This window comes from Cricetulus griseus, chromosome 9, assembly GCF_003668045.3.
Source record: "Cricetulus griseus strain 17A/GY chromosome 9, alternate assembly CriGri-PICRH-1.0, whole genome shotgun sequence".
Taxonomy (NCBI): domain Eukaryota; kingdom Metazoa; phylum Chordata; class Mammalia; order Rodentia; family Cricetidae; genus Cricetulus; species Cricetulus griseus.
The window spans coordinates 11,412,054-11,433,797 of NC_048602.1; the positions used below are offsets into that span (position 1 = coordinate 11,412,054).

Below are 21,744 nucleotides of genomic sequence, written 5' to 3' on the forward strand. Positions count from 1 at the left end.
TTTTCTTTTACAGCCTGTACAGTTAAATCCCTAAAAAGTTCAATATTGGTAAAAATGGGTCCCTTTTGATTCCACGTTTGAGCCTCATTTTTCACTCCTGGGCTTCTGTCTGTTTCAGAATTCAAAAGCCCTGTCCATAGGCAAAGTCATCTACAAGTTCTGCAGGAACCCCGTGGCTACAGGGGCTTCCTGTCTCCCAGCAGGGGCTATTGACCTTGCTGAAATCACCTGGTACTGGTGCAGGTTTGAAAGGCCTGCAGGAAATGGATAATTTATGTAATTAACTCCCAGCTCCTGTGCTCTGTGTATAGTCCTGGACTTGGGTTTAATCTAATGAATTATGAGAACTGGAACAAAAGCATCACAGGACCGCGCGCGCGCGCGCGCGCGTGTGTGTGTGTGTGTGTGTGTGTGTGTGTGTGTGTGTGTGTGTGTAAGGGCTTGCCTTTCTTTCTTTCTTTCTTTTTTTTTTTTTTTTTTTCGAGACAGGGTTTCTCTGTGAAGCTTTGGAGCCTATCCTGGCACTCGCTCTGGAGACCAGGCTGGCCTCGAACTCACAGAGATCCGCCTGCCTCTGCCTCTCGAGTGATGGGATTAAAGGCGTGCCACCAACTAGTCTTTTCCTCCTGCCCCTCAAACCCATCTTTACTCTTGGATGTCACTGTCTGTGCCCCAGGCTGGTCATGAACTTGGAATCCTCCCATAGTTAAGATTGCAGGCCTGAGCAAGAGCTGTGGGTGAGCTCCTGCCCAGGAGGCTGGAAAAACAGACTGAGCCCTGAAGTGTCCTCTGTTCCTCCTACAGGCAGACGCCGCCAGACTTCTTAGGAGAACCAACCTTCAGGGCATTTCCCAGGTGGTCAACAGAGCCCAGGCAAAGGGCCTCTTGGCTCCCCAGGGCTCAGCCCAGTCTCTCACTGCCCCCCTTCACCCTTTGGGAAGCTTTCTCCCACTGATGAAATCTGAAGGAATCCGGGTAGGAGGTTGGGCCAGTGGGAAGAGAGCTGGCTGGAACCAGTTTGTGTGTTTTTTCCAAGGAGCAGGCAGTGGGGCAGAACAGTCTCGGCCAATCCTAATTCCCACCCTTCAGCCTCATTTTCCTGGCTGAGACTCACCCTACTCGTCCCCAGGATTCTGGGTTCAGGTGGCCTCTTACCTCCTCTCTGAGTCTGTCTTTCTTATCCTTGGAAGGGTGACAGTGTCTAGACGAAGAATAGATTTTGTGGTGAATTGGTCTAAGGCCAATTTTTAAAAAGTTATTGTTACATTTATTTGTGTGTGTGTGTGTGTGTGTGTGTGTGTGTGTGTGTTTTGTATTGTAGCTGTCACTCTCCTGTAGAGAGTACCCAATCTGTGACTGTTTGATCATTTCTCCTAGCTAAGAAGAGTATTTGCTGCTCAAGCATGACACCTGGGGTTTGAATCCCCAGCGTTCATGTAAAAGACTAACCCTATCCATAGCAGACACAGACAGGAGGACCTCAGGGTCTTACTAGCCCCAAGCCTGGTCAAAATTGATGAGCTGGGATTCTGTGAAAGGCCCTCTCTCAAAAAATAAAGGGGAGAACAATCCAGGGTGACACGGGATGTCCACCTCTGGCCTCCCCACAGCCACCTGAGGGCAGGTGGAGCTGTCGGCACATAAATGGATTCCACATACTCGAGGTCTTGTATGAGTCTCAGGGTGGTCTCAAACTTGCTGAGGTTGACCTTGAATTACTGATTCTTCCCATATCAACCTCCTGCCCTGTCTCCTGAGTGCTGGGAATGAAAAATGCTCCAGCCCGGACTCCCCAGAATTTCAAAAAGATTTATATATTTTAATATGAATGTTTGCCTACATGAATGTATGTATGCATGCCACATTCATGGAGTGTCCTCAGTAGCCAGAAGTGTGTGGGACTGTGTAGCCAGATGCGTGGGGCTGTCCCAAAGCAATTCTGGTCTTCTGCAAGAGCAGCAAGTGCTCTTAATGACTGAGCCATCTCTCAGGGTAGCACCCTGGAATTTTTTTTCCTTCCTTCCTTCCTTCGTTTTTTTTTTTTTTCGAGACAGGGTTTCTCTGTGGTTTTGGAGGCTGTCCTGGCACTCGCTCTGTAGACCAGGCTGGTCAGAGATCCCCTGCCTCTGCCTCCTGAGTGCTGGGATTTTAAAGGCATGCGCCACCAATTCCCTGATCTTTTGTTTTTTTGAAACTGGGTTTCTCTGTGTAGCCCGGGATGTCCTGGAACTCACTCTGTAGACCAGGGTGGACTCAAACTCAGAGATCCACCTGCCTCTGCCTCCCGAGTGCTGAAACTAAAGTCAGGTGCCGCCACCACCTGGTTTATCCTCCTGAAGCACTTCTTAAAGTGCTCCAGAGGAGCCTGATGGTCCATGCCTGTAATGCCAAGTTTTGGGAGGTTGAGGCAAGAACACTTCACGGTCAGCCTGGGCTGTACGAAACCCCGGCTCAAAAAACAAAACCTAAGACAACAAAAAAGAAAAACCTTTCCATGTCTACCTGCCCTTCCTAGAGGTCCTGCTGTGGTTTATTCACTACAACCCACAGCCTTTAGCAGGGATGATGAGATGGAGGTGGGTGGGTGTGGGTTGGTAGAGCTTCCCAACGCCCCGCCCCTTTCGGACGCCTTGGCATCCTCTCTGGCCACACCCACTCTCCGGCCCCGCCCCTGTCTGGGCATTGTTATTCATCCTTGGTTGGGGGGGCTCCAGCCCCTCTTTGATCTTGGACCCGCCCCTCGCTCACCGCCTGGCGCCGAACGCTCCCTAACCAATCAGCGCTCGCAGGCTGGCCTCCGCCTCCTCAAGCCCCGCCCTCCGCCTTTAATCCTAATCGCTTCCGTCTAGCGGCCTCAGAGCCACGCGGCGCGGCCTGGGAGGTGTTTCCTCGGCTCGTTGGCGCCACTTTCCCGCATCCTCGGGCCGCTGTCGGCTTTGCATTTGAGAATCTCATTTCCTCTCCGGGACCGGAGATCCTCGGTCTCCTTCTCCCAGGACTCCAGTGCCCGGGGACCACGACCCGGAGCCAGGAAGAGGCTCTAAGCCCGGAATCCCGGATCCCGGATCCCGGAGGCAGCAGGCATCCCGGGATCTACGCCACCTGGATTATTGAGCTGCTTCTGGAAGACCTCAGCCACTTGGGCGTGCGTCCTCAAGCCTTCCCGGAGTCACAGATCCATCCCCACGTCGTCCTGGTCTGAAGAACCTGCCCGTCCTCCAACCTCAACCCCAACCCAGCAAAAGAAAACCAACCCAGGCGCTCGCTCTCGGTTCCCAGTTTTCCGGGGTGTCCGATACCGCTGGGGAAGGTAAAGGGGTCTCTGCGCACAGCCTTGGAGAGCAGGTGGACACACAACTTCAAGGACCTCTGACAAGTTCCCGCCTCTGCTCCCGGTCTTTAAGAGCATTGCACCCGGTCTCCGGGCGCTCACCCGGTCTCCGGGCGCTCACCCGGTCTCCGGGCAGGTGCTCACCCGGCCTCCAGGCGCTCACCCAGTCTCGGGGCAAGCGCTCACCCAGTCTCCGGGCGCTCATCCGGTCTCCAGGCGCTCAGGGAACCCCCATTTGCGGCTCAGCATGGTGGTGGATCCCCCTAAGGCCGACACCAAGGGGGTGACGGCGGTGGATGGCACCGCCAACGGTGCCCTGGCGCTGCTGGGCTCCGGGGAGGACCAAGGCGCGAAAGCGGGTGGCTGCTGCGGTTCCTGGGAGCAGGCGCGCCGCTGCCTTCGCGCCAACCTGCTGGTGCTGCTCACGGTGGCGGCCGTGGTGGCCGGCGTGGTGATAGGGCTGGGGGTCTCGGCGGCGGGCGGTGCCGAAGCGCTGGGCCCCGCGCGCCTGGCCGCCTTCGGCTTCCCGGGCGAGCTGCTGCTGCGTCTGCTAAAGATGATCATCCTGCCGCTGGTGGTGTGCAGCCTGATCGGAGGCGCCGCCAGCCTGGACCCCAGCGCGCTGGGCCGCGTGGGCGCCTGGGCGCTGCTCTTCTTCCTGGTCACCACGCTGCTCGCGTCCGCGCTCGGCGTGGGTTTGGCTTTGGCGCTGAAGCCGGGCGTCGCCGTTAGCGCCATCAACTGCTCGGTCGGAGACGGCAGTGGCCACAAGACACCCCCCAAGGAGGTGCTGGATTCCTTCCTGGATCTCATGAGGTGTGTTCCCCGCCGGGGATTGGGATGGGAAGGGGCCCGGTGCAAGCGACAACGATGCTTCGAGGGAAGAAGGAGTTTGTTGTTTTTTTTTTCTCCCTCTAAATCGATGTAGCTCAGGATGGCCCCGAACTCGAGGCAGTCATACTGCTTCGCCCTCTCGAGTGCAGGGATTTTACGAGTGTGCCACCACAGTGGTAGGGCTTTAGATTCCCGCCCCCCCCCCCCGAGGGAGACACGCCTTCCAGAGTCTAGGAAAACCCAAGGTAATGCTAACAGGACCTCTTAACACGTTGGAAGGGTGAATTTTTACGGAAGTTCCCCAAATTTGGGGGCAGGTCTAGAAGAGAAGGGCTTATAGAGGAAGAAAGAAGAGTAGCCCTTCCTAGTCTTGTTATGTTTTTGGAGACAGGTTCTCATACAGCCCAGCATGGCCTTGAACGCCTTATCTTCCTGCCTCCATCTCCCAAGTCTGCTTACGGAGCTCAGGCTGCTCTCCTAGTAGTCCTGCCTCAGCCTCCTTCCTCGGCTTGCAAAGCGAGTGTGTGTGTGTAAAGAGATACAAGGACTAAGGAAAAGAGCCAGAGCCAAGTCCTCCTCCAAAAAAAAAAAAAAAAGTATTCAGCTCCACAAAAAGAAAAACAGCTGTGCAAACTATTGGGAGGGAATTTTTGGGTGGCAAAGGGAGCAGAGATAGGGCTCCTAGGTAAAGATTCGGACCCATGCTCTAAGGCCTTTGTAATCCTCTGTCAGGAGTAGTGGTTGGAGGTCAATGGGGATGTAAGGGGCTCCCTGAGTTCCCAGTGATTAAGAGTGTCCTCGCGTGCCACTCAGACACAGCTTCTGCTCACACTCTAACCCCAGGCAGCCAGCCAGCCTTCCCGTGCCTTGTGTCTGCCTTAGCATCTGACTTCCTTCGGTGCCTCCCCCGGTGTGGGGAGTGACACTTATCCTTCTTGTGCCCTCTCCACTTGGAGGACTCTAGACTCAGGGTCCACGTGGCCTTGCCATGAGGCCCTCTGATTCAGTGTCTTCAGATTGGGGACTTCCTGGAAGGAAAAGAGAAGGGGCGGAGGAAAAAGTGAGTCAGAAAACAGGGCATCCTCTGTTTCTGGGCCTCGGTAGGGACTGCGATGAGGACTGGCTGGGCTCTCTTCTTGTCCATACCGAGTGTGCCTCCTGGCTGGTGGAGATTAGCTGGGTCCTGGGCCCTGCCCTGGGCTGCGAGCAGGCACACCCATTTTCAGGCTGTTTATGAACAGAGCCTTTCCCTCCCACCCAAGCTCAAAACAGCTGGAATGTACTTGGCTGGCCGGGTGGCCAGCCGCCCTCAGGCTTAGCCAAGAACACGAAGGTAAACACGGCATACAGAAACACGTGTGGCACACATACAGGGGGCTGTGCACCCTACGTTTTTATTATAATCTTATGCGTGTGAATGTCTGGCCTGCCTGTATGTGCACCACATTTGTGCCCAGCACTCAGATACCAAAAGAGGCTATTGGATTCCCTGGGACTGTAGTTACAGGTGGTTGTAAGCTGCCGTGTGTGTGTGTGTGTGTGTGTGTGTGTGTGTGTGTGTGTGTGTGCTGGAAGTCGTCATCTGGATTCCCCCCACTAGCACTCCTTCCTATAGACACATTTTGGGGGTGGGGTGGGGTTTAAGGCAGGGTTTCTCTGTGTAGCTCTGGCTGTCCTGGAACTCCCTCTGTAGACCAGGCCGGCCTCGAACTCAGATCGCCTGCCTCAGCCTCCTAAGTGCTGGGATTAAAGGCGTGCGCCACCACTGCCCAGCTTGGAACCACTTTCAAAGATGCTACTAGCCACGTAAAAGCTTTAAGCCCATGTTCTAGAGGACGGTACAAGCCAGACACAGAGGCCCAGCGCCTCTAAGACCCAGCACTGGAGAGGTGGAGGCAAGAGGATCAGGATTTCTAGGCCATCTTGGGCTACATAAGAGACTCTCACCTGCCCCCAAGAACAAGGACAAACAAAAATTCCACCTGTCACTTCCTTGGACAAGTTTCTTGCCTTTCTGTGCTTCAAACCCCGCCCCCCCCCAGCCGTGTGTGTGTGTGTGTGTGTGTGTGTGTGTGTGTGTGTGTGTGTGTGTGTGTGTGTGTGTGTGTGTGATAGAGAGAGAGAGAGAGAGAGAGTTTTGAGACAGGGTCACCCTGTGTCGCCTTGCTTTTTACAGCAGCCGCCATGCCTGCACCAACACACCTGCGTTCCCCTTCAGTTAAAAAGGAGTTGGCTATGTGAAACAAGAGCTTTGCCACCTGGCATATGGCAAACGCCCGCCACACACAAGTGGCCACGCAAGGGCAGATGCATATTCATAACCGCAACAGCCGTCCCTTGTCACCAGATCTTAGCCTCTGACTGCCACAATTCATCACGCCCAGGTCCTCCCCCATGCTCTCCGACCCACCAGCCTGCCCCTTAGGGATTGCCCTGTCCTCAGCCCTCCAGGAAGTAGCTGATGCAAGATACCCAGGGTATTAAATGGTGCAGGGGGTGGAGCTGAGGCCTGGTATGACCCTGTCTTTGCCTGCCTCTCAAAAGCCCAGTTTTTTTTTTTTTCCCTAACCCACAATCCCTTGGTTCTGAAACACCAGCTTCCTGGGGGCCAGAAGAGGCCAGCTGAGACTCCCACATCCTAGAAAGGTGTGCTGGCCTGTTGGTGTTGAACTGTCTTGTCCTCCAGCTACTCTGGGGGTTGAAAGATCACAAGCCTGAGGCAAAGCGTGGGCTTACCGCAGTTTAAGGCCAGCCTGTTCGACTTAGCAAGACCCTGTCTCAAAAAATTAAAAAGAGGGCTGAGAATGGAGTTCAGTGGTAGAGAGTGGGCAAGGTCCTTGGGTTCTGTCTCTATTACAGCAAAAATAAATGAATTAGAGGATGCAAGGGAGTGTTTGGTATGGCTCAGGGTCTTAAAGTACTTTTGTTGCCAAACCTGATGGACTGGGTTTGATCTCTTGAGTCCCACACAGTCGATGGAGAAAAGTTACATATAGGGTAGGGTGCGTGTGTGTTGTAAGGAATGTGATTGTAATCCTAAGACTTGGTAGGTAGATGCAGGAGAATCAGAAGTTTAAAGTCACCTTCAAGCTGCATATTATGTTTGAGGCCATGGGACACTTTTTGTTTGTTTTTCGAGACAGGGTTTCTCTGTGGCTTTGGAGGCTGTCCAGGAACTCGCTCTTGTAGACCAGGCTGGTCTCGAACTCACAGAGATCATGGGACACTTTCTTAAACAAGAGATTCCCATCACCCTCCAAGAGGCTAGCCCTGTCGCTCTCCCGTCTGCCCCCACCCTACCCTCCCACGACAGCACCTAACATCAATGTCTGTTTCTGCAGGAATATTTTCCCCTCCAATCTGGTGTCTGCTGCATTCCGCTCTGTGAGTCCTCTGGGGTGTGCTAAGGGACTAGTGGTGGTGGTGGGGGGGTGGACTTAGAGAAAAGGAAAACGGGTGTAGCAACTTGCCAAGGGGGCTTTTGGGTTGCCAAAGAGACTCATCCATGCCTTTCCCATTAAGAGGTGAGACTCTGGGGGCCTGGCCAGATGGCAGTGGGAGCCTGAAAACCTGATTTTGATTCCTGGAACAAACAGTTGTCCCCTGACCTCCAAACACACTGTGGGTTTTGTGTGTGTGTGTGTGTGTGTGTGTGTGTGTGTGTGCACATGTGGACACACACACAATTAAATTTTAAAGAAATGAGAATATAGGAAAGTCTTTGGTGGAGTCTGTAATACTAGCTTGGGAAGGCTGAGGTAAGAGGATAGCGAGTCCAGGCGACACAAGGAAACAGTGTCTGGGGAGGGGAGGGGTTTCGAGACAGGGTTTCTCTGTGGCTTTGGAGGCTGTCCTGGAACTAGCTCTTGTAGACCAGGCTGGTCTCGAACTCACAGAGATCTGCCTGCCTCTGCCTCCCGAGTGAGACAGTGTCTTAATAAATGAAACTGGGCATGATGGCCCTTACCTACAGTCCCAGCACTTGGGGAGTGCATGGGGAGGGAGCTCAAGGTTATCCTTGAAGGAGTTAGGAGGCAGCCAGGGCTGAGAAAGACCCTGTCTTTGAAAGGAGAAAGGAAGGGAGGAACGTAGGGATGCTTGGGCCTGATTTGTGGCTTTGTTCCCGGTGTGGTATGTGGCAGGTTTTTGGTGACATTTGACACTGACTTTTTTTTCCCCCCTCACCCCATCTGCAGTATTCTACTTCATACGAACTCAGAACATCTGAGAAACAGGTGAGCTGAAGGGTGGGTGGGGGTGCCTTGCCACTGGCCCAGCGTAGCTTTTCAGTTTTGGTACCCTCCATCCCCTCTGTCTTCTGAATCTTCCAAAAGTTGAGTGTGCATTTAGATATAAACTCTGCAGTCCTGGAGACTGGAGTTGTGGTTCCTTTGGTACAGTGCCTACCTACTGTGTGTGAAGTGAAGCCCCGAGTTTCATTTGCCGGTACCGCATAAGCCAAGCATGGCGGCACACACCACACCCGTGATCCCAGTAGTAAATAGGAGAACAGAAATTTCAGGAGTTTAGGGTCATCCTTGGCTACATAGGGAGTTCTGGGCCAGCAAGGGCTACAAGAGACTATCTCAAAAGAAGGGGTGGTGGAGCAGGTTTTTAGGCACTGCTGTTTCCAGCACGGGGGCAGGGAGCCATGCTGGCAGTTGGCATGACAACTTACTGACCCTTCCAACCCTGTCTACAGCTGACTACTGACTGTGCACACAGAGAGACCAACGCCACCCTGGTCCAGGTGAGCAGGGCAAGGGCTGAAGAAGCTCTGCCACAGGCCTGCTGTGGCTTTTCAGGGTGCCTCTCACCCTCTGCTGCTTGAGTCTTCTACCAAGCCTTCCCCCCCAAAAAAGTATTTAGAGTCTGTGGTCCTTGGAGCTGGGGATGTAGCCCAGTGGGTGGAGTGTTTGTTTGGCATGAATGTGACGGACCCGGGTTGGGTCCCTAGCACCATGTAAAACAGGAGTGGTGGCGTGTGACTGGCAGCCCACATTGGGGATGTAGAGGCAGGAGGATCAAAAGTTCAGTGTTGTCTCTGGATCCATATGGAATTCAGGTTATAAGAGACCAATGGGATTCTATAGTCCTTAGTGTCTCCTGAGGTGCTGAAGGTCAGTTGTTCCCTAAAGCTTGCTAGGCAAGCCCCAAATACTGAGCCACACCTCCAGCCTGTCACTGGTGGATTCAGCCCTTGTGCGCTCTTCTTTCTACCTGATCCCGTCCTCTCTCCCACCTGTCCACGGCGAAAGTCTAATCCTGTCCATTGCCCAGGGTCCCCAGTGTCCATGTCCCCCTGTCCCCTTTCCCTCTAGAATTCGTTTTACTTTGTCCATTCCCTCAGCCTCATCTTGAAACTTTGTCTGCCGGTTCATTTCCTGTTAGCCAGAGTGGGTAGGTTTCGTCTTGTTCTGGGAATGCTCGATTTATACTCATTTCTAGGTCCTCTCTAGAACCGCCCCCCCTTTTCTTTTTTTTAAAAGATTTTATTTATTTATTATGTATGCAGTCTATACAGCCTTCTGCCTGCAGGCCAGCAGAGGGCACCAGATCTCATTCAAGGTGGTTGTGAGCCACCATGTGGTTGCTGGGAACTGAACTCAGGTCCTCTGGAAGAATAGTCGGTGCTCTTAACCGCTGAGCCATCTCTCCAGCCCGGTGACAAGTACCTTTACCCACTGAGTTATAGCAATATTCCCCTCTTTATTTTAAAGACTGATTGATTGATGTGTGCTGTTTTCGAGCACAGAGGCCAACAAGGGGTTGATCCCTTGGGGCTGAGGTTTAGAGGGGTCACAAGTAGGGCTCCTGGCTGACACCTCCTGCCTTGCTTGGGTACCTCTTAATTTGCTTTCTGTTGCCATGAGAAACATTATGATGCAAAGCAACTTGGGAAGGAAAAGGGTTTGTTTCCCCTTAGCTGTAGATGGTCCGTCATGAAGGGACTCAGGCAGGAGCTGAGGGAGGAGTCCAGGAGAAATGCTCCCCATGGTTTGCTTGCTCAGCCTGCTTTCTTGTAGAATCCAGAACCACCCGCCCAGGGGTGGCAGCACCTACCACCGTGGGCTGGTCCCTCCCACATCAATTATTAATCAAGAAAATGCTGCCCAGATTTGCCTACAGGCCAATCTGATAGAGGCTTTTTCTCATTTGAGGTTGTTCCTTCTTCCCAGGTGAGCCTAGCTTGTGTAAGGCTGATAAATAATGATAATAATTAATAATAATAATAATAATAACAACCAGGACTTACTCCCTGTGGGTGACCCCTGGTCTCATTTCCTGGGCCCCTGCAGGGCATAGGACAAGTGGATGTGTAGACGGATTAATGCTCTCTCTTTCCCACCCTGCTCTGTTCTTTTCCCAAAGGTGGGAGGTGAGGTCGAGGGCATGAACATCCTGGGCCTGGTGGTGTTCGCTATCGTCTTTGGTGTGGCTCTCAGGAAGCTGGGGCCTGAGGGCGAACTGCTCATCCGTTTCTTCAACTCCTTCAATGATGCCACCATGGTCCTGGTCTCCTGGATTATGTGGTAAGCGGTGGGGACAAGGGGTGGGCGTGTCTGCTGTACCAGTGGGAACCTCCTGTGCTCCCACTGGAACCTGAGGGGGTCTTCATCAGAATCTAGCGTCTACGATTCCCTAGATATGCCACCTTGGACGAGCAACTTGCCTTCTCCGTGCCTCAGTTTCCCTGTCTCTAAAATGGTGACCATTCTGTATCCGGTGGCTACTAGAATTGGTGCATTTGCCTTCTTGATTGTACTAGAAGGTGATGGAAGACAGCTTCCATCACCTATGGTGCCTGCCTTACCTGGTTGCCGTGGGGGTGTAGGTGACTCACGGAAGCACAGGAAAAGAGGTTTATCTGGGGCCACGGTGTCCCTTGGCTTGCCCCACCGCTGCCAAGGGCGCCTGCGTTCCACCCCTGTGCGAGTCACTGGTGTGAATGCTGTCCTTTGGTTTTTGTTATGACTTCAGGAAACGAAAGCAAAAACCACACGCAGATGCCTCTGGTTTCCTCCTTGTCCATCTGGTCCCCACTTTGTCTCCGCCCACTTGACCTGGATCTAAAGGGCAGAAAAGACAAGGTGGCGACTTAAACAAAAAAACCAAACACTGTGGAGACAGAGGCAGGTGGATCTCTGTGAGTTCCAGGCTAACCTGGTCTATAAAGAGAGTTCCAGGACAGTCAGGACTATTATTACACAGAGAAACTTTGTCTCAAAACAAACAAAAGCCGAAAACAAAAGAGAAGGCAGGGCGTTGGTGGCACACGCCTTTAATTCCAGCACTGGGGAGGCAGAGGCAGGCGGATCTCTGTGAGTTGGAGGCCAGCCTGGTCCCCAGAGCGAGTGCCAGGACAGCCTCCAAAAGCCACAGAGAAACCCTATCTCAAAAAACCAAAAAAGAAAAAAGAAAAGAAACAACAGTTTTTCTGGGACTGGAGAGAGTGCTCAGTGGTTAAGAGCCCTGACTACTCTTCCAGAAGACCCCCGTCTGGTACCTAGAATCCATAGGGTGGCTTTTAAGCATCTCTAACTTCAATTCCAGGGGAATCCATTGCCCCCTTCTGGCCTGTGTGAGCACTGCACCCATGTGGTACCAAGACATCCGAACAAGCAAAACCCCCTTACACATAAAATAAAAACTAAAATCCCTGAGAAATAGCTCAGGGATTATGGGCGTCCCCTTCCAGGCAATCCAGGTTTGATTCCCAGCACCCACATGGTGGCTCATAAACATTTGTAACTCCAGCTCCAGGGGATCAGACCCCCTTCTACTGGCATTTTTAGGGTACCAGGCATATACATGGTGAATAGACCTACATTCAGGCAAAACACTCATACACATAGGATAAAATGGAAAAATTTTAGCCAGGCACGGTGTAAAGTGTCCTTAATCTCAGTGCTCCGAAGGCAGAGGCAAGTGGATGGATCTCTGTGGCTTCAAGGCCAGCCTGTTTTACATAGTGAATTCTAGGACCCCCAGAGCGACATAGTGAAACCCTGTTTTTAAAAAAAACAACAACAAAAAAACAAATCAACAATCCAGAAAAGACCATGCTCATTGGGTATGCCTTTTTGTTGTGGTTTTTATTTTTTTGGGTTTTTTTTATTTTTTTGGGTTTTTTTATTTTTTTATTTTTTTTTGGTTTTTTTGAGACAGGGTTTCTCTGTGTAGCTTTGGAGCCTATCCTGGCACTCGCTCCTGGAGACCAGACTAGCCTCAAACTCACAGAGATCTGCCTGCTTCTGCCTCCTGAGTGCTGGGATTAAAGGCATGTGCCACCAACGCCTGGCTTTTTTTTTTTTTAAAGATAGGGTTTCACTGTGTAGCCCAGGCTTGCCTCAGACTTAGTTCCCCTATTTCTGCACCCAAGTGAACACAGGCATTCACTACCACATTCAGTACTGTGTGTGTGTGTGTGTGTTTGGTGCTGGGGATCTGACCCAGAGCCAAGTAACTGCTAAGTCCTCTTTGGCTGAGCCACGTCCCCAGCCCTTCCCTTGGGGGCAGTGGTGCAGGTTCTAGGCTCCACTATTGGGCGGCATCCATACTCCTAGTATGTCTTGATCAGGAAGGTGACAGCTGCAGTAGCCGGGTGGGAATGTGAGTGAGAACAGCTCCCGAGACCGCTTGATTGCCCACCCTGGTGCAGCCCATTCCAGCTGTGTGCACCACTCGCGTTAAGACCTACCTTCCCTGCGCCTTGATTTTTCTCTGTAGGCGTTGGGGCCCCTGGCAGCTGCTTCGGAGGTCACAAAGGAGTTAATGTGTGTACTGTTCTCGGGACAGTACCTGGTCTGTCTCATTCCCGGAGTAAACAATGGCAAATATTTATTTAAGTGTTTGCACGTAGGAAATTTCTGGGCAAGTCTGAGTGGCTAGGGCCTGGCCAACTGGCCCTCCCTAGTTGCACAGGTGGCTGGGGACTGGTGCCTTTCTTTTGTGTAAAGGAGAAAGGGCTGAGGCGGCCATCGGCCATGGCAGCTAGGCAGGAGGGTATTGGGAAACCTAGCTGACAGCAAGAGCATCTTGGGGTCTTTGCCCTAGGAGACAGGGATGGATGGTTGCTGGACCAGAAACGGGACTGTGTCCGAATGCCTCCCAGTTAGTACCTCACTTCATCCTGCTGCAGTTCCTGAGTTAGCAGTATTACCTTGCCTGGTTGCTGTTTTATTTATTTTGTGGCAAAGACTAAAAGCAGGTGTTGAGCTACCACTGAGCCACCCCCAGCCTCTCAAGGGATTCTAGGTAGGGGCTCCACCACTGAGCCACACCCCCAGCCCCTCACTGGGGGATTCTAGGCAGGGGCTCTACCACTGAGCCACACCCCTACCCCTCACTGGGGGATTCTAGGCAGGGGCTCTACCACTGAGCCACGCCCCCAGCCCCTCACTGGGGCATTCTAGGCAGGGGCTCTACTATTGGGCCACACTTGTCAGCCCTTTTTGAGACAAGGTTTTATGTCCTTGAACTTTATTTTTTATTAAGAATTTCATGAAACAACCACAAAAAAAAAAAAAAAAGGAAAAGCCAGGCGTTAGTGGTGCACGCCTTTAATCCCAGCATTCAGGAAGCAGGGGCAGGTAGATCTCTGTGAGTTCGAGGCCAGCCTGGATTACAGAGCCAGTGTGGCTCACAACCATCTGTAATGAGATCTGGTGCCCTCTTCTGGTGTGCAGATAGACATGGAAGCAGAATGTTGTATACATAATAAATAAATAAAATCTTAAAAAAAAAAAAAAAAACAAGGGGGGAAAAAAAAGAATTTCATTCATGTGTGTGATTATTTGGCCTGCATATATGTCTGTGTACCGTGTATATTCAATGCCTGTGGAAGTCAGAAGAGAACACCAGATCCCTTGGAGCTGGAGTTCCAGGCTGTTGGGAGCCACCATGTAGGTTCCGGAAACCGAATCTGGATCCTTTAGAAAAGCAGCCAGTGCTCTTAACTGCTGAACCATCTTTCCAACCCCTGGCCTTAATACTTAACTAGTATCTAAGTGTCTGGGGTGGCAGCTTTGTAGTCTGTTTTATACGCGTGTTCAGGGGTGGCTCTACTAGCTATGACTGACATGCTGGTGATAGGAACTCCCCGGTAGGCTGTCAGTCAGCCATGATCAAAGGCTTAGGGCGAGTTGCAGGTGCCACAGACCTGGGAGTTAGCGTGACCCAGTTACTACACCTTTTCTTTTTTTTTTCCTGCAAGTGTGTTTCTGACAGCAGCTGCTGCTTTAGCAAGCAAACCCAGAGAGCAAATGATTCAGGGGCGGGGACTTCTTTGATGCGTTGTCCAGTGCACACCTGAAGTGGCTGTCCTGGCAGGGGTGGGGACGCCTCACAGCTGTGCCCCTTTCAGAGGGAGGTAGCTGAGTCTCCCGCAGGCCCATCAAAGTGCCGAGCTCAGGGCCCGGCGGTGACAGGCATGTGGTCAGCGGCTGTCATCTGTCTCTGTGATGATCAGGTACGCCCCTGTGGGCATCCTGTTCCTGGTGGCCAGCAAGATTGTGGAGATGGAAGACATCCGCCAGCTGTTCATCAGACTGGGCAAGTACGTCCTGTGCTGTCTCCTGGGCCATGCCATCCACGGGCTCCTGGTTCTGCCCCTCATCTACTTCGTCTTCACCCGCCAAAACCCCTATCGATTCCTGTGGGGTATCATGACGCCACTGGCCACGGCTTTTGGGACCTCTTCTAGGTGAGGCCTGTTAGCAGGTGTAACAGAGGGGCCGGGGAGTGGGTGACGGTGCTTGAAGACCTGTGAGATGTTGGGACAGGGGTCATTTGATGGGGGAGGGAAGGACATTGGAGAGCTAGAACATCCCCCCAGACGGCGGGAGGAAAGGGAGCTTGGGCAGCTGGGCGGGGTCCCCTGATGAAGCTCAGCTTGCGAGTGAGCCCCGGTTCGGACTGGACTAGCCCTTGCGGTCCAGGAGCGCTCACCCGGGCTCGCTCTGTGGGGCCCTCCTCCGTCAGCTCTGCCACGCTGCCCCTGATGATGAAATGTGTAGAGGAGAAGAACGGGGTGGCCAAACACATCAGCCGGTTCATCCTGCCCATCGGCGCCACCGTCAACATGGATGGGGCGGCGCTGTTCCAGTGTGTGGCGGCCGTGTTCATTGCTCAGCTGAATGGGGTGTCCCTGGACTTCGTGAAGATCATTACCATCCTGTGAGTGCCTCGGGGCTGTGACAGGAGCCCTGACCCCACCCCCGTGACCCCCCCTTCCCGCCCTGCGCCCCCCCAACCCCCCATCACGGATGCTCCTGTCTCACTTCTCTTCTCTCCCCAGGGTCACAGCTACCGCATCCAGCGTGGGCGCCGCAGGCATCCCTGCCGGCGGGGTCCTCACGCTTGCCATCATCTTGGAAGCCGTCAGCCTCCCTGTCAAAGACATCTCCTTGATCTTGGCTGTGGACTGGCTAGTGTGAGTGGGGCCTTGGGAGTTTGCCGGACTGAGGAGTCCCCCCACCCCCAGGGAAAGGGCATAAGGACTTCTGAGCACAGGAAGAAAGACAAGACAGGTCCTAGAGAGAGCATGTGAAACCCTAATCTCCCTATGTCCCGGCGGTGGGTGCACACCTTTCAATCGCAGCACTTGGGAGGAAGAGGCAGGTGGGTGTATTTCTGAGTTCGAGACCAGCCTGGTCTACAGAGAGGGTCTCAGGACAGCCGAGACTGCACAGAGAAACCTCGTCTCAAGACCAAACAAAACAGAAAATAATGGTAATGATGATTAATTTATGTATTATTGTTTCTGTGTGATAAAGGATGGTTGGTTTTCTCTGTCCACTTTTGTGTGGATTCTGGAGATCGGGCTCAAGTCTACCTGCCAGTTTTTGTTTGCTTTGGGGTGGTTTATTTGTTTGCTTGGGACTGGATTTCATTATGTAACTGTGGCTGCTAGCCTCAAATTCATTATCCTGTCTCAGACTTTGTGGTACTAGAAATACATGTGTGGGCCACTATGCTTGCCCAGAGAGGCGGTGAGCGGTCGGACTTTGCAGCCATGACTCCTAGGACAGGCAGCTTAAGTTCAGTTCTGTCATAACTATGGGATCTTATTTCTCCTCTGTCTCAATTTCTCCATCTGTACAATGGGAAGAGAGTTAAGTAAGTACTACACAAGCATGAAGTCCTGAATTTGCATCCCTAACACCCATATAAAGCCTGGGCCTGACGGAAATGGATGGGTCTCTGAGCACAGTGGCCAGCCAGTTCAACGGATGTGATCATGTTCAATTTAGTGAAAGATGCTATCTCAGAAAATAGGGATGTCAGCACTTTAAATCCCAGCACTCGGGAGACAGAGGCAGGAGAATCTATTCGTTTGAAGCCAGCCTGGTCTGTGTAGTGAGTCCCATGGCGGTTATGTAGCGAGACCCTATCTCACAGAACAGCTTTTCTCGTGGGAGAAGGCAAGCCACCTGGGCCCTGGTCTCCTGCTTCTTGCTTCCCTCTCACCTTGCTGCTGTTTGTGCCCCTTTAGGGACAGGTCCTGTACCATCATCAATGTGGAAGGTGACGCCTTCGGGGCCGGACTGCTTCAAAGTTATGTGGATCGAACCAAGACGCCGAGCTCGGAGCCTGAACTGATCCAGGTGAAGAACGAAACGTCTCTGAATCCACTGCCCCTGGCCCCAGAGGAGGGGAACCCCCTTCTCAAGCAGTACCGAGGACCCGCCGGGGACGCTGCCGCGTGTGAAAAGGAGTCTGTCATGTGAATAGCAGGAGGGGCTTTCTGTGCCCTGGTGGCGTCTCATTGGAAGTGGATATCATGAGGGCTGGAGAAACTCCAGGGGAGGAGTTTACACAGACCGGGAAACTAGGGGTCCCTGTCTCCTTCCTGGAACGGATATCCGGGGGCCTCATTGCTGGGGTACAGTGCTTATATATGATTGTCTCCACATACCTTCCCCCATCCTGGCTCCCACTCAAGGAGACGACATTCTCTGTCACCCAGAGCCATCCAGCCTACCTGTCTGTCTACCCACTAGAGATCTCTTTCCTTTGAAGACAAGTGATTTGATGCTACCTGATGGCCAAAGCTGTGTGTGTGTGTGTGTGTGTGTTTGGTGTGTGGTGTGTGGTGTGTGTGCTCATGCCATGCACACTGTGACCTTCCCAGTAGTCCCTTTATGACAACAAACACTCCCCAACAAAGTCCCAAGGGAAAGCTAAAGATGAATATTGTCACTCCAGATCACATTTTTTAAAGCAATAAAATGGCATCAAATGTATGAAATGAAGAGTACCAAGAATCTAATATCAGCGTGCTGGCACATGTTTTGGTTTCTTTGTTTGTTTTTCTGTGTAACAGTCCTGCCTGTCCTGGAACTCACTTGCTGGCACACATCTTTAATTTCAGCATTTGGGAATCTGGTTTGAGGACCATACCTGGGACAGGACACAGGAAGAAGAATCAGGCCGGCCTGGGCTCTGACACTGTCTCAGATGTTTTTAGCTAGGCATAGGTGACACACACCTTAAATCCTAGCAACCCAGAGGGCAGAGGCAGACAGGTCTCTCTGCCAGCCTGTTCTACAGAGTGAGTTTCAGGCCATCCGGTGCTCCGTAGTGAGATACTGTGTTCAAAGGAATACATATATACATTTTAATATTTTGACTAATTGGGCTGGAGAGATGGCTCAGTGGTTAAAAGCACTGACTGCTCTTCTAGAGGGACCCGGGTTCAATTCCCAGCACCCACATGGCAGCTCACAACCATCTATCAGTCCAGTTCCAAGGAATCCGATGCCCTTATAGACATACAGGGAAAACACCAATGTACATAAGAAAGTAAAAGGCATGCTTTGGCTAAACACACTAAGCATATCAATGCCAAAGACTAGTTTAGGCTTCACTAACTCTTCAGAGATCACTGAGCTGGTAAGATGGCTTAGGGGTTCAGGAACCTGTTGCAAAGACAGATGACCTGAGTTCCATACCTGGGGTCCACCTGGTGGAAAGACAACTGATTCTTGCAAGCTGCACACCACCCAAATGTGTGAATAAAAAGCACAATGTAAAATGCCTAATGCCGGGCGTTGGTGGTGCACGCCTTTAATCCCAGCACTCGGGAGGCAGAGGCAGGTGGATCTCTGTGAGTTCGAGACCACCCTGGTCTACACCTCCGAGCCACTAGAATCCTCCAGTCCCAGGAATTTTTTTTAATGGTTTTTGAGACAAGGTCTCACTATGTACCCCTGACTGACTTTGAGCTCACAGAGATCCACCAGCCTGTCTCCTGAATGATGGAATTAAAAACAAGAACCACTACACCCGGCTATACTTAAAAGTTTACTGTTAAAAATAATCACTGAGGGCTGGAGAGATGGTTCAGAGGATAAGAGCTCTGACTGTTCTTCCAGAGGTCCTGAGTTCAATTCCCAGCAACCACATGGTGGCTCACCACTGCCTCGAATGAGATCTGGAGCCCCCTGCTGGCCTGCAGGCATACATGGAGGCAGAATGTTGTATACATAATAAATAAATAAATAAAATCTTAAAAAAAAATCATTGATCCTGGCTTGGTGACATCTGAACTAGGGCCTTTTGGATAAAATGAATAATGTATTATCTTTGGGAAAATTAATGAACCTGTGGTTGTAAGAATTAGTTCATTTTGTTCTCTCTGTGTTCTACTTACAAATCCTGTACTGGGGTTGCGCATGGCTCAGTGGTGGTAGAGCCCCTGCCTAGAATCCCCCAGTGAGGGGCTGGGGTGTGGCTCAGTGGTGGAGCCCCTGCCTAGAATCCCCCAGTGAGGGGCTGGGGGCGTGGCTCAGTGGTAGAGCCCCTGCCTAGAATCCCCCAGTGAGGGGCTGGGGGCGTGGCTCAGTGGTAGAGCCCCTGCCTAGAATCCCCCAGTGAGGGGCTGGGGGCGTGGCTCAGTGGTAGAGCCCCTGCCAAGAATCCCCCAGTGAGGGGCTGGGGGTGTGGCTCAGTGGTAGAGCCCTTCTAACAAACACAAGGTTGTTGGCATTGGGGGTGTGGGTCTTGCACAACTTTCTAGAAAGTTCATTTACCACTGCCTACTCTCACTATCCAAAGATTTCCCATATAATAATTTGCTCTTTTAGGGTTCTTCTTTTAATTTTTCTTTTAAATTTTATTTATTATGTATACAGTGTTCTGTCTGCACGTATCCCTTCAAGCCAGAAAGAGGGCACCAGATCTCATAACGGATGGTTGTGAGCCACCATGTGATTGCTGGGGATTGAACTCAGGTCCTCTGGAAGAGCAGCCAATGCTCTTAATCACTGAGCCATCTCTCCAGCCCTTATTTTTATTTTCTTGAGGAGGGGTAGCTTTGTTTATCTTATTTTATTTTATTTTTGAAAGGGGAGAGAAGGTGGCTATGTAGCCCAGGTTGGTTTTGAACTTCCCATCATTCTGCCTCAGCCTGTTGAGTGCTATGGTTATAGATGTTCTCTACTTTGCTTGGCTCAATGGGCTTCCTTCCTTCCTTCCTTCCTTCCTTATTTTTTTCCTGGATATGATTCCATTTTACCCAAGCTTGCCTGGCACTATAGCTGAGACTGACCTTGAATCTCTAGTCCTCCTGTTTCCACCTTCTGAGTGGTAGGATTACAGCCATGTGACACTGTGCCCAGCTGTATGTGGCACTGGGGACCAGCCGAGGGTATCGTGTATTCTAGGCAACCCCTCCACCAACTGGGCTGCCACCCCAGCCCTTCATACCTCATACTCAGGCTACCACACGCCACGTTTTCCTGATGTCAAAAGAACTTCACACCTGGTTCCTGTCACCTCCCACAGCGGCCACTACCGTGCTCCACCGGACGCATCACCCATCTGAAATTGAGCAGACTCCCCTAACTCTGGGCTCTCCTGGTTGAACTATTCCCCGTATGTCCACAAGAGGGCATCAGTTCCCACTTCTGGGCGCTCCCACTCTCTGTTTGGAGGTGTCCCACACAGTGGGGCCTCCGCAGCCTTGGCCTTCTGTAGCCAATTCCACCCACCCCCCTCACTCCAGCCACACTGGTCTCTCTTTCTGTTCGTTTGGTTTTGGCTTTTTGAGACAAGGTTTCACTCCATAAATAAATTTATTTTAGACTATTACTTATTCTTTGGCAATTTCTTTTTGGTTTTTCGAGACAGGGTTTCTCTGTGTAGCTTTGGGGCCTGTCCTGGCACTTGCTCTGGAGACCAGGCTGGCCTCGAACTCACAGAGATCCGCCTGCCTCTGCCTACCGAGTGCTAGGATTATAGGCGTGCGCCACCAACGCCAGGCTTGTTTGTTTGTTTTTCAAGACAGGGTTTCTCTGTGCAGCCCTGGCTGACCTGGAATTTGCTCTGTAGACCAGGCTGGCCTACAGATGATCTGAATTCAATCCCCAGGACCCACACAATGTGGGTGTGGTGAATCTGAGTTTGAGATCAGCCTGGTCTACAAAGTGAGTTGCAGGAACAGCCAAAGCAGTTATATAGAGAAGCCCTGTCTCGAAAAAAACAAAAAACAAAAAAAAGTGTGTGTATATACGCAATGTATATTTATGAATGTGTCAGTTTTCACCCTCCACTATGTGGGATCTGGGGGTTGAACTCAGGTCTCAGGCTTGGTGGCAAGCACCCTCCCTGACCCCATCTTGCCAGGCTGGCTCTTGCCCCAGAGACCTCTCTCTGGCTGTTGCTTCCCCTGGACACCTTTGACCCAGATCTCTGCTTGGATCTTTCTTCATCTCTCAAATGTCACCTCAGCAAGGTCTTCTCTGAGGATATTTAACCCACACCCCACTTACCCACCCAGCACCTACTCTAGTGATTTAGTTTTTGTTTTAATTCTTTTTACACTTTTATTGGTTTTGTGCCGGGCGGTGGTGGCGCACCCCTTTCATCTCAGCACCTGTGAGTCCGAGGCAGGCAGATCTCTGTGAGTTCGAGACCAGCCTGGTCTACAAGAGCTAGTTCCAGGACAGCCTCCAAGGCCACAGAGAAACCCTGTCTCAAACCCCCGCCCCTCAAAAAAGTATTGACTTTTGTGCATGTGGAGGCCAATACTCTTCCGAGTCCTGTTTGGTTTTAATTTTTTTTTTTGATGTATTTATTTATTATGAATACAACATTCTGCCTCCATATATGCCTGTGCGCCAGAAGAGGGCACCCGATCTCATAACGGATGGTTGTGAGCCACCATGTGGTTGCTGGGAATTGAACTCAGGACCTCTGGAAGAACAGCCAGTGCTCTTAACCTCTGAGCCATCTCTCCAGCCCTGGTTTTAATTTTTGAAACAGGGTCTTGCTTTGTAGCCTCGACTGAGAACTCAACGTGCAGCCCTGGCTGGCCTGGAATTTTTTATGTAGCCAAGGTTGCCCTTGAGCTACTGTTTCTGCCTCTACCTCTGTAAGTGCTGGGGGGTTGAACCTAAGGCCTTCTGTATGCTAAGCATTTGTAACATATAAATTATATGTGAAATGTAAATTACAACCCCAGGGGTGTTGTCTGACACTAGGTACCCACTCACCTGGCAGCTCCAAATGCGCTGGGAGATGTTCTAGAGGCCAATTGCCAAGTGCCGTAGGCCACAAGATTTTCTGATGTGATG

The 21,744-nt window shown here is 51.7% G+C and overlaps 1 protein-coding gene across 2 annotated transcripts; it reads left to right on the forward strand.

The window, feature by feature from the left end:
* Positions 1 to 2,842: 2,842 nt before the first annotated feature.
* Slc1a5 (solute carrier family 1 member 5) lies at positions 2,843 to 17,438 on the forward strand. Of its 2 annotated transcripts, none has more exons than XM_027431345.2 (9): positions 2,843 to 4,147; positions 7,507 to 7,549; positions 8,362 to 8,400; positions 8,868 to 8,915; positions 10,538 to 10,698; positions 14,637 to 14,870; positions 15,149 to 15,343; positions 15,465 to 15,599; positions 16,662 to 17,438. In XM_027431345.2, the coding sequence occupies exons 1-9, from the start codon at positions 3,579 to 3,581 to the stop codon at positions 16,894 to 16,896; spliced, it is 1,659 nt and encodes a 552-aa protein (XP_027287146.1). In that variant the 5' UTR covers positions 2,843 to 3,578; the 3' UTR covers positions 16,897 to 17,438. The 2 variants fall into 2 exon arrangements, with proteins under 2 accessions (XP_027287146.1, XP_027287147.1); XM_027431346.2 differs by lacking the exon at positions 2,843 to 4,147 and adding an exon at positions 6,706 to 6,811.
* The last annotated feature ends 4,306 nt before the right edge of the window (positions 17,439 to 21,744 follow it).